The sequence below is a fragment of the Anoplolepis gracilipes genome, chromosome 1 (assembly GCF_047496725.1).
Source record: "Anoplolepis gracilipes chromosome 1, ASM4749672v1, whole genome shotgun sequence".
NCBI lineage: Eukaryota > Metazoa > Arthropoda > Insecta > Hymenoptera > Formicidae > Anoplolepis > Anoplolepis gracilipes.
The window spans coordinates 16,792,501-16,806,895 of NC_132970.1; the positions used below are offsets into that span (position 1 = coordinate 16,792,501).

General features: G+C 39.9%; 1 protein-coding gene across 20 annotated transcripts in view; it reads left to right on the plus strand.

Moving 5' to 3' along the window:
- Window positions 1-14,395, plus strand: part of Br (broad-complex core protein) — a 51,049-nt gene that overhangs the window by 19,511 nt on the left and 17,143 nt on the right. For 13 of the 20 annotated variants that reach the window (XM_072911296.1, XM_072911337.1, XM_072911400.1 and 10 more), the window contains 4 exons: window positions 1,810-2,011; window positions 2,178-2,369; window positions 3,290-3,884; window positions 4,484-4,543. In XM_072911296.1, coding sequence (XP_072767397.1) covers window positions 1,826-2,011; window positions 2,178-2,369; window positions 3,290-3,884; window positions 4,484-4,543 — 1,033 coding nt within the window. In that variant the 5' untranslated portion in view covers window positions 1,810-1,825. Of the gene's footprint in view, window positions 1-35; window positions 94-151; window positions 278-1,809; window positions 2,012-2,177; window positions 2,370-3,289; window positions 3,885-4,483; window positions 4,544-9,935; window positions 13,521-14,395 lie in introns of those variants that run through there. The other 7 variants (XM_072911409.1, XM_072911445.1, XM_072911426.1 and 4 more) reach the window with 5 other exon arrangements.

Here is a 14,395-nt window from a genome sequence, read left to right on the forward strand (position 1 = left end):
TTCCCGGCTGGTATGTGCGAATTGTGTAAATAGTATAACGCCATTTGTTCGTCCCGCCGGCAATGAAGCGAGCGACTAGTCGTAAACTGAAAAGTTGTATTTTTTGTGCTTTATCAACGCAAACGGAACGTATGAGAGGCCATCGCGCGTTTTTGTCTGTTATCAAACAATGTTCGGTGGCAAAGTTATCTGTCGGATTCGTCACATGTAATTTTAGCAGGATGCGATAGCGATACTTGAAAATTTCGTGCAACAATCTCTAGGCGCGTAGAGATCGGTACGGCTAAGAAATTACGAGACACAAACGCTTCTTTATCTCTTCCCATTGTTGATTTTTCCCCCGAGTCTTACGTTGTTTACATTTTTTTTTTCTATCTGCGAACAATTTGAAAAAAAAAAAAATACGAAAGGACCGGAACAAATTTGAATCAACGAAAAGTTCACGTTATCGATACGCGTTATTCGGTGTACAAAAATAAATTGAGCCTGTTATGCAGATTCTGTTATTTCTAAAGCAATAAAACGTGTCGATCATGAATAATTATCATTTTCGATTTCGCAGAAAATGTGAGATCGCTTTGCCGCTCATTAAATGCTCCAGTCCATTTCTCTAGTTGTGCCCGACATATTCGCGCGAGCGTTTTGTAAATTTGTTTGAAGATCTTTTTTTTTATCATTATGCTAAGATAACACTATCAGCGTATATTTAGTGCTCCCGCTTTTATAAGTAGCAAAGAATTATTTAATCAACGTATTCTCTCTCTTTCTTTCTCTCTCTCTCTCTCTCTCTTTCTTTGAATTGGCTCCAGCTTGACGACCTAATTTTCCCGTATGGTACGAAGCAGCAATTTGCGCAGTGTGTGCCTCCTAGATTTTACTTCTTTTACTCGCACAATTTTCTAAAGCAATTGGGCAAATAAACGCTCGTTTTTCTTTCTCGTTTCGCGATAAGTTTAACCACGCAAAATTTCCATTTCTTCCGCGGTATTTCGACAATCCATTATGTCACACTATTGTCGCTTAAAACGAATATACATATGACATATCTTGCGGACATCTTTCATAATATTCATTTTTAGATTATTACTATTTTATACAATTATGCGAATATAAAGGAACACATCCATTTGTATCATCGTGTCACGCATTTTTTTGGTGTTTTGTTTTTACACTTAATCTTTTTTTTTACATAATTTCGACCTTCCAACTTTTCTCAAAGATTGATAAATCTCAATATTAGATAATATAAATTTTGAATTATTCCGCATAATAAATTTACATGCGAAAAAAATGTAATAAATTATGAAACACTACTTTTTTTTTTCTGTTAACACTCTTTAGCTATTAATATAACTTTTAGATGAAATGTCATAGATGAATTAAAAATGTGCGTTACATAATACAGGAATAAATTTTCGTATATCTAATCGCCTGCCTTTCTCTCCAACCGTCCTCGTAAAAGAATTTTTTTTTTTTTTTTTTTTTTTCTTTAACTTTTATAGTCAACCTCTAATTTATCGCAAAAATATCGCGAGGCATGCAATTGCGATTCGATATCAGTCGAATATGCGTACATGTTGCAATTGTGTTTTCGAATGTCGAAATTGGACTTATCTAAAATTATCAGTTTACAAGCTTATCGATGTGCACTAGCCGGGTCGTAGCCGAAATTTCAATTACATATTCGTGTGTCGCGTTTAAAACGCTTAGCAGACAAAAGTCTGTCGTCGCGCGCGCCGCTCGCGTTAGATCCTAAGGTGATTCCTTCCGTCCAATCGATAGCAGCAGCCGTTTACTTTCTAATTACAGGTGAATAGACACAACGATGGTAGATACACAACATTTTTGTCTGCGATGGAACAATTACCAGAGCAGCATAACCTCGGCGTTTGAAAATCTGCGGGACGATGAGGACTTTGTGGACGTGACATTGGCCTGCGACGGCAAAAGCCTGAAAGCCCATCGCGTCGTTCTCTCTGCTTGTAGCCCGTATTTTAGAGAATTGCTCAAGGTAAAATTTATTTCCCTCTCTCGTTCGCGCTAAAAAAAAAAAAAAAAAAAAAAAGAAAAAAGAAAAAAAAAACGTTGCCGGAATTTAACGCGAAGGAGATTTAATTTAGATTTAATAGAGAATTCTTTTTTTCTAATCACCGCCGCTAATGATTACGTTGTTTCAGAGCACACCGTGCAAGCACCCAGTGATAGTGCTCCAGGATGTAGCATTCAGCGACTTACATGCCTTAGTGGAGTTTATTTATCACGGCGAGGTGAACGTGCATCAGCGTTCTCTCAGTAGTTTCCTAAAGACTGCGGAGGTCCTCAGGGTATCGGGCCTCACGCAACAGGCTGACCAAACCGACAGAGACGAGGTAACGTCTTCGGGGGATAACAATTACGGGGATTGAAAACGCCATGTAATTTCAGTGTATGTGCGTGTTCGGGCTTTGATACTACCGGCAACGATGGTTTCTGTGTTTATGAGTGACAATGAAAGTGCAACAGCTGGCGTAAGATTTTTTATTTTCCTTTCTTTTTTTTCTGTTCTCTCTCTCTCTCTCTTTTTTTTCCTTTTTTTTTTTTTTCTTTTTCACAGAGCTACGTGTCTGTAGCGTCCGAAATCGAGCACGCCGCAATTACATGGCTTTGAACTTCGACAAGAGCGTCACGTGTACGTGCGTGTATGTAGTAACGTAAATTCGTCGTATGTGTACGCACGCACGTTATTGTATGTATACGTGTATTTATACACTCACGTGCGTATCGCACGCGTACATATAAACACATGGTCGTGTAAACGTCCTTCGTATCTCTCTCTCTCTCTCTCTCTCTCGAAAGCTCGGAATAATATATACGTATCTTGTACATATGTTATCGGGAATAGACATTACTTTGGGTAAAAGGCTTTTGCGTTATCTCGCGATGCAGAACGCGTCTATCTTGATTCCAAATTCGTAATTGTCATAGGTCAAGCGAAACAAAGATAAAGCGGCTCGTCCGACTCGTCCGTGAAAATCGTACATTTGACCGTAAAGAGTATCGAATACCGATACGTATCGCGAGACTCTTCAATTTACACGGCCGAGCAAAACTATCATTTCCAATTGGAACGATTTATCGATCGATTAAACGACAAATCCGAGACCCGAGGGAGATATATATATATATATATAAACTGTATATTCGGGAACGCGATCTCGATAATTACGATCCTCCGTCCTCGTATGCGCTTTTTCGTGTAGCGCCTATATATAATTAACATTTATCGTTCCCATTTCGTTCTTGTTACCAGCTGTCGCATGTTCGCGCACTCGCAGCCGGCGGCAATCACCTGCCGTTCCACGACAAGACGGAGGAGATCGCTTTCCCACGTGGCGGCTCGCCGCCCACACCCGTGACCCCGACGCCGACCACGGTGCAACAGTTACTTCGCCGTGCACAGATACGCCGTAACGAGAGACGCACCCCGGATCCTCACGATGAGACGGCCAAGAGACCGCGGGTGCCGTCGCCGCCGCTCAACAACAACGACGCCACGCCCACGGACTTTTCGATGGTCAAGAGCAATCACCTGTCGACCAAGGTGGAGGGCAACGGGGTGCACGACGAGAACAGCCTGGTGGAGGACAATATAAAGTGCGAGCCGTTGGAGCTGACCGGCGGCAACGGCGGTGCCAACGCCGGCAACAACGAGGACTCGTCCGATTCCGGGGCCGCGGCCTCGGATCGACCGCCCGCGTCCGCGAGCAGCAACGAACACGAACCGGAACCGGAACACACGTCCGGGGCGCAGAATTTTCTGCCGGAGAGCAAGCTCTTTACGTCCACCCCCGGTAGCTTCAACTTTAGTATGGCGGCACTCACCACCGATCACGCACCATTGTCAGGTACGTCGGAGGCGCGACGATTCCGCGGCGGGCCTGTACGCACAGATCAATTTACATCCTTTCGGCAACGATTCTTCCACATTTTGACTCTTAAATACGCGAGTATCTCTCGAGCTGCTAATTTGCTTGCTTTCATATTTTCAAGCACAGACATTGTTAAACAAAATACATTCCACGTTTCGCATTTAAGGGTCAAGCGTACGCGATTCGCACAGTTTTTTTTTTTTTTTTTTTCAGTATCATTTATAATAGTATGCATAGTCGTAATTCGAATCAAATATCCATGTTAAGTCAAATAGCTATGTTTATTCTCTCTCTCGGAATTGTTTTATTTTGCATATTAAAAAAATAGATATTTGAATTTTTGTTGGCGATTTATATCTTTTGTTGAATATCATTTGATGCGCGTCACGTTTGTGCCGCAATTGGAGTCTCCGGTTCGGAGATATTTTTGCATCTACGCTCGCGACAGCCAATTTCTCTCTCTTGCTTATCCTCGTTTCGGTATTGAGTTTTTCTTTTTTAATTGCGAAATTGCGTACAGGCCGTTGTTGAGTTCCCGTGCGCGATGACATTGCCGTTACTACGTGTGACGATAGTGAAATTTCCAGGATTGGGCCACGGCTTGCAAACACCGGACCTGGCGGGTACTTCGCAAGGTAAGAAACTTGTCTTTCTTCTTTTTTTTTAGCTCTCTGCCCTTTCGAAATCATTAGAATTGCTTGAAAAAAAAAGTCGAGATTATCTATCTACCTATATATCTATATATATATATATTATATATATATATATATATATATATATAGATATATAGGTAGATAGATAATCTCGACTTTTTTTATATATATATATAAAATATATATATATATTTTTTATATATTAATATATATATATATATATATTATGTACATATATTTATACATATATTTATACATATATATCACGCTCCCGCTGTATATTTGTGGCACTTGTTATCACGCGGTCGTACAAACGTCAATGTGCGTTCTTTTGATTTTTTTAAGGGCACTCTGCGCTATTTTATTATTCTTCTACTGACAGTCGATACATCGCGGCATCGCGCCTCGATCGTACGCGATGTAGCGGTCTCGCTCTAATAAAAAGTAACTAAGGACTTGTGCAGTTATATCAAACTAACCAAATCACACACAAATTTTACGAGAATGAAAATGTTTACTGGTTGCGGTGAAAGAGCACTACTATCTGCTTGGAAAATTATTAAGTCTCTTCTAATTGGCATGCGTTCCAAAATCATCGATATCATCATTACTATACGGCACCATATACGATTCGCCTACATTTTGCATTTCATATAAAAAAAAATCATTTACTACGTGGAGCTGCGTGTGGCTCCACGATATTTCAAGCGATATAAAATACGTTCGAGCTCATAAGCGTAATTCTCGAAGCTCGTATCGCGCGTATCTTACAAAATTCGACGCAAGTACGCTCGCCCGATTGTAACTCACGCTCGTTAACGCGTCGAGCTCCATTGCGTTACGCTCAAAACATGCTCGAATATTCGCAGTCGAATTAATTATTACATACGGTTTATTTACGTTCCGTATATAAGAGATAAATCCACAGCACTGGCACATTTCGCAAGTGTGCTTTATTACGTTACATATTTATTACGCATCAGGGACGTCATACACGCCGTCCGGTTGCATTCGATATGCTAAATTTACCTGTACTTAAAAGATACTCTGACAAATGAAAAGATTTACGTATGCAACTTTTTTTATTTACGCTCGAATATAAAAATGTAGAGATATATACTTTTCGTTTTACTACTTTTCTTGTGTTTTGGAAAAAAAAGTACGGATACAGAGTGTTTCGGAAGAAAAGCTGCAAGAAATTGAACGTGTACATATTATTCACAAGTGATTTTAAAAAGAATTTGTACACGTAAACATACTTCCAGAGTTGTGAAATTTCAAAATAGGACAGAGCGTTTTTCGTATCAAAAATATCAACTGAAATTGCTCATGGCTATTACTATATCGTGTTATGATTAATATTATATATAATGATATTTTTTAAGAATACTTTTAACAGTCTTTGAATTTTTATTTATGACTTTGTAATTTTACGTGAGAGCGAAGGAATTTTTTAAATGCGTGCAAGTTTTATTTTCCAGAAAACTTATACTTTGAAATATATTATACACAAATATATAATTAATATAATGTACCTTTACCAAGAAAAAGAGAGAATTTATTTGATCAAAAAAGGCAATTTTCTTTTGAAAGCAATTTTAGTTTAAACTGGATGAGATATTCAAAAAAAAGTCGCGCACCTTGCACGTATAAGAATCGAATAATTTACTTGAAGCAATTTCTTTCCGAAGCACTGTATACATCTACCAAATGTAATCGGGAACGTTGAACGAAGCGCAGTTACATGGGCAAGAGCGATGCTTTTGGTCATACATATGTAATGACGGTTCTACCGCGCGAAAAAAAAAAAAAAAAAAAACAAAAAAAAAAAGTTGCTCGTCGGCCGCAGCAGATACATTCGCTCAAACATCGAGAACCACCGTTATTAATTGATATGTCGACACAATGATCGCAATTGGCGCGGAAGAAATGCAATTCATTGATTGAGTTACACCAGTTTGGCATCACTGTGCAATAATCGGCGCGCCGCGAAGATCGTTAGCCCCGACTGAGCAACTCGTCGCGCGTTTGTGCGACACGCACAAACGAAGGGTTGCATCCGGTCTTGAAAAGGGGTTAACGACGAAGCGACGACGAGCCACGTTGTATACGCGTGTTTTCGCATCTTTTCCTCGATCGAGAGCATCAACGATCAGCGCGCCGATGCTCTGAGTGTCGTCAATATATCTTATAAATATGCCGATTTTCCCGATAATCGATCGTTGCCGTGCTTATATCGCTCGACTGAACGTTGGGTTGCGTATCGGTGTATACCATTGGTTCCCCCCGTGTTAACGTTTTGCAATAGAATCAATATCGCGGAGATGATATCGCCGATATAACGGCCGCCGTGATGTCTCGCTACATGCAGAGGTACGATGGAGGAAGGAAAAGAGGCAGAGTAAAGTCGCGAAATTTCACCTTGCAAAACTCTTAATGCAACTCGCGGATCTTTTATACACCCATGTATGTATGCACATAATTGTGAAAGAGGATGTGATAGGTCAATTATTTTTCTCCACATTTATAAAAGACTATGCATATATGTATATATACACGTATGCATTTTAATAATGAAATTATTTCACTAACAATTAGTTCAACCAAAAATGAAAAAAAAAAAAATTTATATATATATATATATAATCTTAAATTACGGCATTTGCCGTACGATTTTTAACTGCTACGATTAAAAGACATAGACGAGAAACAGGAGTACATTGACAACAAAATTGTAATAGAGAATCGTCGTGCAACAATGCTCTCGGCTCTTTTAGAGACGAAGCTAGGCTGCTTACGTCGACGTAACGGCGCGATTATATGGCTCAAGGTGTGATATGGAATCGTCCTCTCCGCTCTAAAGATAATGATGAATAATTACGGGAACGAAGAATGGCGTACTTGAGCGTGCGTGACCTTCCACAAGCGGATTTCGACGGTATTTGTGCGCGCGCGCGCGCGCGCGCACGTGTACACGCGTATGTGAAAGAGTGAGAGAGAGAGAGAGAGAGAGAGAGAGAGGAAGGGAAGATCGAAAAAAAAAAAAAAAAAAATATCCGGACCGATCATGTGTACGTTTTCGCGCCTCAGCTGGCGCGGCGGCAGCGGCAAGAAGGAGTTGACGTCGTCATCAACAGCCGCGACGGGGATCGTGACAGACTGACGCATTTTTCGCATCACGTGCATATATTTTCTTTTTTTTTCTCTCTCTCTCTCTCTCTCTCTCTCTCGCCAGGTATCCTTGGGGAAGAAAAGTTTGACAAATGTGCCACACACAATCAGCCGGTCGGTCGATTGTGCAAATTCAGGTGCGGCCTCGCATTGTCGATTAATATTTGAACGACTGGTTTATACTAGGTTAGTACTGAAAAAGTTTATCTCACACAACGATACACGCACAACCGGGCAGGGGGAGAGGGGGGAGGTAGGAAGGAGGTGATGGGCGAAACAGAATGGGGGGGAAGGAGGAAAGGGAGGAGAGAGGGAGGGCGAGAATTCGGGGACCGCGCTTGCCGATAAGGCTGCAGATGTTATCCGCGAAATTCAAGGTCCCTCTATCTCCGACGAACGAACGTGGCCAACTAAACATTGGCCTAACTAAAAATACGACGACCTTGGTACACCACTCACGTTCCTGCCACTCACTCTCTCCGCGAATCATTAGATACATTAAATTATATCTCGCCGGGTATACGCGGCGACGACGAGTCGTGTCGTCAATCGCTCTTCGGCGCGCGAGAGAATGATATAATTCTTTTTCCTTCCCTCTCTCTCTCTCTCTCTCTCTCTCTCTCTTTCTCTTTCTCTCTTTCTAGTTAGTTTCGAAGAGAAGAATATCTTGCGACATAATACACATGGTGCTCGCGTCCCCGCTATTGGCCAGTCCGATTTATGCACTGCGTTTACTCGTCGAGAATAGCCTTGCACAAAGTTCGATCTTGTCGAGGATATGTTTCTTAAAAAAGTTTAGAAATATTCGTTACATTTACACAGGAAGATCTTGGGAATATCAACGATCAGTCTTCCGGTGTACGGAGGACGTACAGAGACACGCGAAATATGGGCTGTATATTTGTAAAATGTGCACGCGTATGTTGTAATTTTATTTGAAGTCTTAAAATTCTATAGACGTTAATTTTCGAAAGTATATCGTTTTATCCGAATAGATATTAAACGCGACGTAGTCTTAATAACGAGCCAAATGATAATCTTGGCATTGTTTCAAAAGTTAAACGCGGCGTTTGCGATGAATTTGCCTTTTTCTCTTATCGTGGCGCTCGGTCAATATCCACTGCTGAATCAAAAATATTGCTCTTTGCTTTACATTTAAATATTCGTGTATATGTATTCGAACATCAGACATTTAAATATTTTTTTTTAGAAGGGAAGGGGCCAAGTCCGGCAATACCTTTCATTAATTAATCGCGTGTTGCATCGCGTAAATATTTTTAATATAATCTCGGTATATATTATCGATTCCGAATCATACTAAAGATCTCTTTGTTTCGTTTTGCTGCAAGTATGAGAGAGACTAGTAGTAGATACAAGTGCATAATTACTGCTGACTTTGTATTAAATCAACATATTTTTTAAATTACACATTATTAACTGCATTAATTCTCAACGTCTCGGATTTATCATTTAGTTCTTCGAAGCGAGTCACGGGATAATGATAAAATGTTTTTTCTTATTTTTTTTTTTTTAATTTACTTACGCATATACTACTTTTACATACATCTAACTCTAAACCTCTCGAAAAAAATTCTGTTTCACGAGAGACGATATTTTGAGATGCTAAGAGGTGGTATGGTTTATGCGCGAGAGTCTTGAGTTTAAGCGTGAATTCGCATATGTTTAGAGAGCGTAAAAAGTAAAATATATTAACTTCCGAAATAGCACCGTTCAAGGAACGTGACTAAAAAGCCAGCTATAAAAGTCCGTGGGAAAGAGGGAGGAGAAAATCGGTATCGCGGAACGCGGGCATCAAATCTGCGTATGTATACATATATATATATATATATATATATTCTTTTGCCTGATTTTCGCTCGTGATTTTCTCCGCGTATTCTCGTCTGCTCAATTTATTCCTCGAAGATGCGTTTAAAGCGACGACGCGCGTATCGGAGAACGGTGTGCTCCGATTATTTTCCTTCTTTTTTTTTTTTTTTTTTTTTTTTTCGGCTACGCTCTGCAACACTTTCGTAGAGAGGCAGATAGGTGGTAATCTGCCGCGAAGCTTAGCGCGGCATAAAAATATCGATTGCGAGGTTGAATTCGAACGCGGTTTATCTTCCTTCTGCGCTTGTGTATCAGGAGGCGTGGCAAAGTCTCGATGCACCGGTACTAACCAAATATTTGTTCTATCGCTTTTTAGCACCACGTAGAGGGAGGGAGACACAGAGACAGAACATTTTTTGCGCATCTTTTTTTTTTTTTTTTTTTTTTTTTTTTCTCTCCAGATTGTCAATATTTCTTGTCAATGGGACACCGAAGAGACGCTCCGCACTCTTCAGTTCACTCTTTACGCGCTTCTCTTTTTTCGGCATGTTAACTCTAAGCGATGCATAATGAATAAGTGTATATCGATCCACAAGGTGAACCGCCTTCAGAGTTTATGCTTTATTTCTTAAGTTACGTTTTCAATTCGTATAATTAAGGAAGATTATTTGGTATCGACTATACGAGATGTATGAAAAATTGAAAAATTTCGCGACAGAGATGTTAAATGTAAAATTTGTCTAATAAAACGTTTGACGGACAAACCTATCGTTAATTTCATTTAATTTTGTCTCTAATAGATTCTAAAACTCTAGAAATTCGTGACTCGGACGCAAAATGTTTTGCTAAATTCTAAATATATTAGATATAAATGTCAATTAAATTTTTTGTTCTATTTTTTTTTTCAATCGCAATCGCTCGCTCGGCTTTTGAACTCCCGCTGTCGATGCTGGAAATTTTGATTACGTAACCCCCGAAAGTCTGCAAAGAGCCAACGCAAATTCGGACACGTCGTCGCCATCTATCGACACCGCGAATAAATGGCATGCGACAGTTTTTTAAGTTTCTATGCCGAAATAACGTGAATTTCATTTGTGTATGTATGTATATACATCTATTTACTCGATACCACGAGTATCTCTTCTCCCTTTCTCTCTCTAGATCTCGATTCTCTTTATACTATCTTCCTTTCTTTACCATCCCGTATCCCGTCATTCTCTATCGGTTCATTGCTGCCTCGGTAGCTACGATTGTGTTGATGCAGTGACTCTCATTTTTTTTTTTTGTAACCGTCCATAAATTTCCGCTGTTCATTCATCCTGCTACGCGTAACATGTATGTCACGTGTGGCAAAAAAAAAAAAAAAAAAAAAAAAAACGACTGACCATTTTTTTTAACGCGATATATCAAAACTTATGAGAGGGATATTTCTTACGTACCATATACATACATCAAGATTGATTACAGATTACACAGTTCTATTATAATTTGACTCGAATGATTTATAAGCTAACGCATTGTAACTCGTGATTATGCAGAATTAATATTCTTTCGATGTCGTCAATTTAATACTTAAAATTAGCACATAATGTTACTTGGAAGAAGCTTTTACATTATGTTAAATTCAATTTTCATTTTCCCAATCGTATAATTTTATTCAATTATCGGATGATAGCATTGAGCAGTCACCGGCGTATTAAGTCTCTTAAAACCTTTATATCCCAAATCTCGGAGCTTGAAAATATTCTTTTAAATCCCGACAAATTTACTCGCGAAAGCTGTTTTAATCCTAAAAATCACACACGTGGGTCTCTCTCTATAACTTCGAAAAGAATAATTTTTCTACGATACTACGATATTCATCGAGGAAAGAAATCAAATCCCCCATCCCTCGTCGAATCCATTCGCTTCTTCGCGGTGTATTGGCGAGAGTCTTCGAACCCACGTGATTAAGCCTAGGTTAGGGAACCCCTGTCGGTGTTAACGGCACGTATTCTCGAATGGACGCACACGGCGCCCGCCAAGGCCAAACGAAAGTTCGTTTCGAATCAAATCCGACTGAATTTTTTTATCTGTAGTACGTACTTATCGGGGACGCCCAGGTCTAGCTGCTTGTTTTCGCTTGCGCTATTATCGATGATGAACTTGAGGTGACCTCAAAAGCTGCGCAACGGTGCGGGTATCGGTGTGTATTAAGTGCGGGGGCGGAGGACGAGGCAAGAGCGAGACGAGGGGAAGAGAGTCGAGCGGGATTCGGGAGACGAACAGTTAGAGAAACGACGAGGCGAGCGAGGGGCGGAGGGGAGAGGGAAGGGGGGTGGAGAGGAGAGGACAAAGAAGGGAGAGGGGGCCGGTGCAGAGGCCACGACGATTGCACTTTCGCTCTTGTATGTCGTTCGTCGCCCGTGATCTTTCAAACGAATCTCTGCCAAACAAGCATTTCCCTTTTCCTCATAAATATGTCGATTAGGAAGACGTATCGATCATAATAATCGCGATACGAAAGAGCAATGTCACGTTATTAGTCGGTGGTATAATGCAGATATTTTGTGATCATAAAGAAATGACGATTGCAGCGCGCGATTACGGGCACTATATACGGTATAGATAATTATTCAGACTTTCCTTGATGTTATCGGCGATTATCTATTTGGATACGTGTTCCTTTATCTTAGATTTTCGAGAGGATATATATATACACACATACATATCGGAAATATATACAAACGCCGTGCAATCTTTAAATTTATATACATCGCGGATTGTGATGATGGCCTTCGTTAAGAACCGTCGCTAATATCGTCCATCTAGTCGAAAATAAAGTAACAAATGGAATTAAAAATAATCGAGAATATAAAAAATATATATTTGCAAGGTAGTGCCATTTGTGTGACGATGTGACACAATTGTCGTACCAACTAGATAATAATTCTTATTTCATAAAAAAATATATATATTAAAATGAATATTATACCGCGCCTTGTATCAATGATTTTTTTTTTTTTTTTTTTTTTTTTTTTTTTAACACACGTTGCGTTTATCGTCGAAAAATATTCCGGTATCGATACTACTCCCCGGCTAACCTCGTGTACGCTTTGCACAATTGTGTGCAAAGTTATTACCGAAATGATTGAACTTAATGAGATGTTTACATAACCGAGTGCACCTTAAATCGCTTGAATATATTATATATTTCTCCAAGTTTCGCCCGTTGAATAATCTATGTAGATTAACGCGAGGCGGAGAGCGTCGACGAGGGAAGTGCAACTGGCTTATATCGCGAGTTGTGTTTGCGACTGTTAGAGAAGTCGACGAATGCTCCTCGCTAAGAATAGCGATGCACAATCTACATGAGAAAACTCCGAGTCGCTTTGTGAGAGATGTCTCTTGCGCATCGTAAAACATGTTCTCTCCGTTTGTCCGAACGGGTTTTTTGGGGGAAGAGAGAATAAACGCGCCCGGCACATGCACACAGATAGTCCCGCAGACATCCCGACGTCCTCGTTTCTTGAGCAAGTGTAGGGGAAAAAAAAAAAAAAGGATTCGCTTGTCTATCGGCATAATGCTTGCCTATTGCGAGCACACCCCGTCGCTGGGGGTACGAATATTGCGACGAGTCCAAAAACGAGTTATTATTTCTCGTTTCGTGATATTTTCATGCGTTTCAAACTAGCTACCTTGAAATACAGCTGTATTTTGAAACTAAAAAAAAAAAAAAAGTATTCTATATACTTGTTTCAAATACACCCGTTCGGAGACTGTGTTTGGAAAAAAAAAAATACACGTCGTGATTATTTAATTATGCTATTATATTATAAATTGCAATAACGACAATTGTTTCAAGTTACATCTGGATTAAGCTTCACCTATTATTACTATCCGACCGGTACTCAAGGCAACGCTACATGGTTAGATAAAAAAAATATAGTTAAATAAAAAAAAAAAAAAAAAAAAAAAAAAACTAAAATATTCAGTGTTCGCGTGGCGTAGTTATTATAATTTAAAATTCTCAAACGCTTCGAATTTTCCGTCCCGATTCACTTTTTACCTGAAGCGGAACGACCTATCGATCGTGGCCGGCTCTCTCTCTCTCTCTCTCTCTCTCTCTTCGCGCTTATGTTAGAGTCAACATCAGTCATAATACAGCATAACGGCATACAGGGGTTATTAAGAATAATACACATCCTACGTATATATCTTCTTCTCGGTTGTATCGCGAGGGGGGAACGCTTCGGGGGAAATGCGGGGGTCCGGGAGGCGCGCGCGGTAGGATTATGAGGGGCACGAAACACGAAGAGGGAGGGTGAAGCGGAGGACCGACGTGGGGTAGCGTTGCTACGGGTAACCGGCTGGGTAAAATCCCGCAAAGAAGCGTCGTGAATACCGCTCTCCTGTTGACGACGATCGTTGGCGTCCCGTCGTTCAATGAATGTGTTACTTACATAGTGTCAAATTGGCCGACGCATGCTTCTCGATAGATTTAAAAACCCGAGTTACAACGGATCATCCAACCTCGAGCTTAAACGCCTCTCTCGTCTTCTAGATTTTGATTAGTAACGTATAGCAGCAGAAAAATTTAATCAAAGTTGCCATGTTAATATCTGAGAGTTATTTCTCGCGGAAATAAAACGTTGGATAAAAACTGGCACACAAATCAATTCGATACATATTATCTGCATTATTATTATATTAATATTGCATTGGATTGACTTGTTTAACATTTTAACTCCATCTATGACTTTGTTGCTCAAGGACGAAGGTGTAGATGTTATAATATATAATAGCAATCTTAATACATTTTTTTTTCCTACCGAATTGTAAGTATAACATAATATA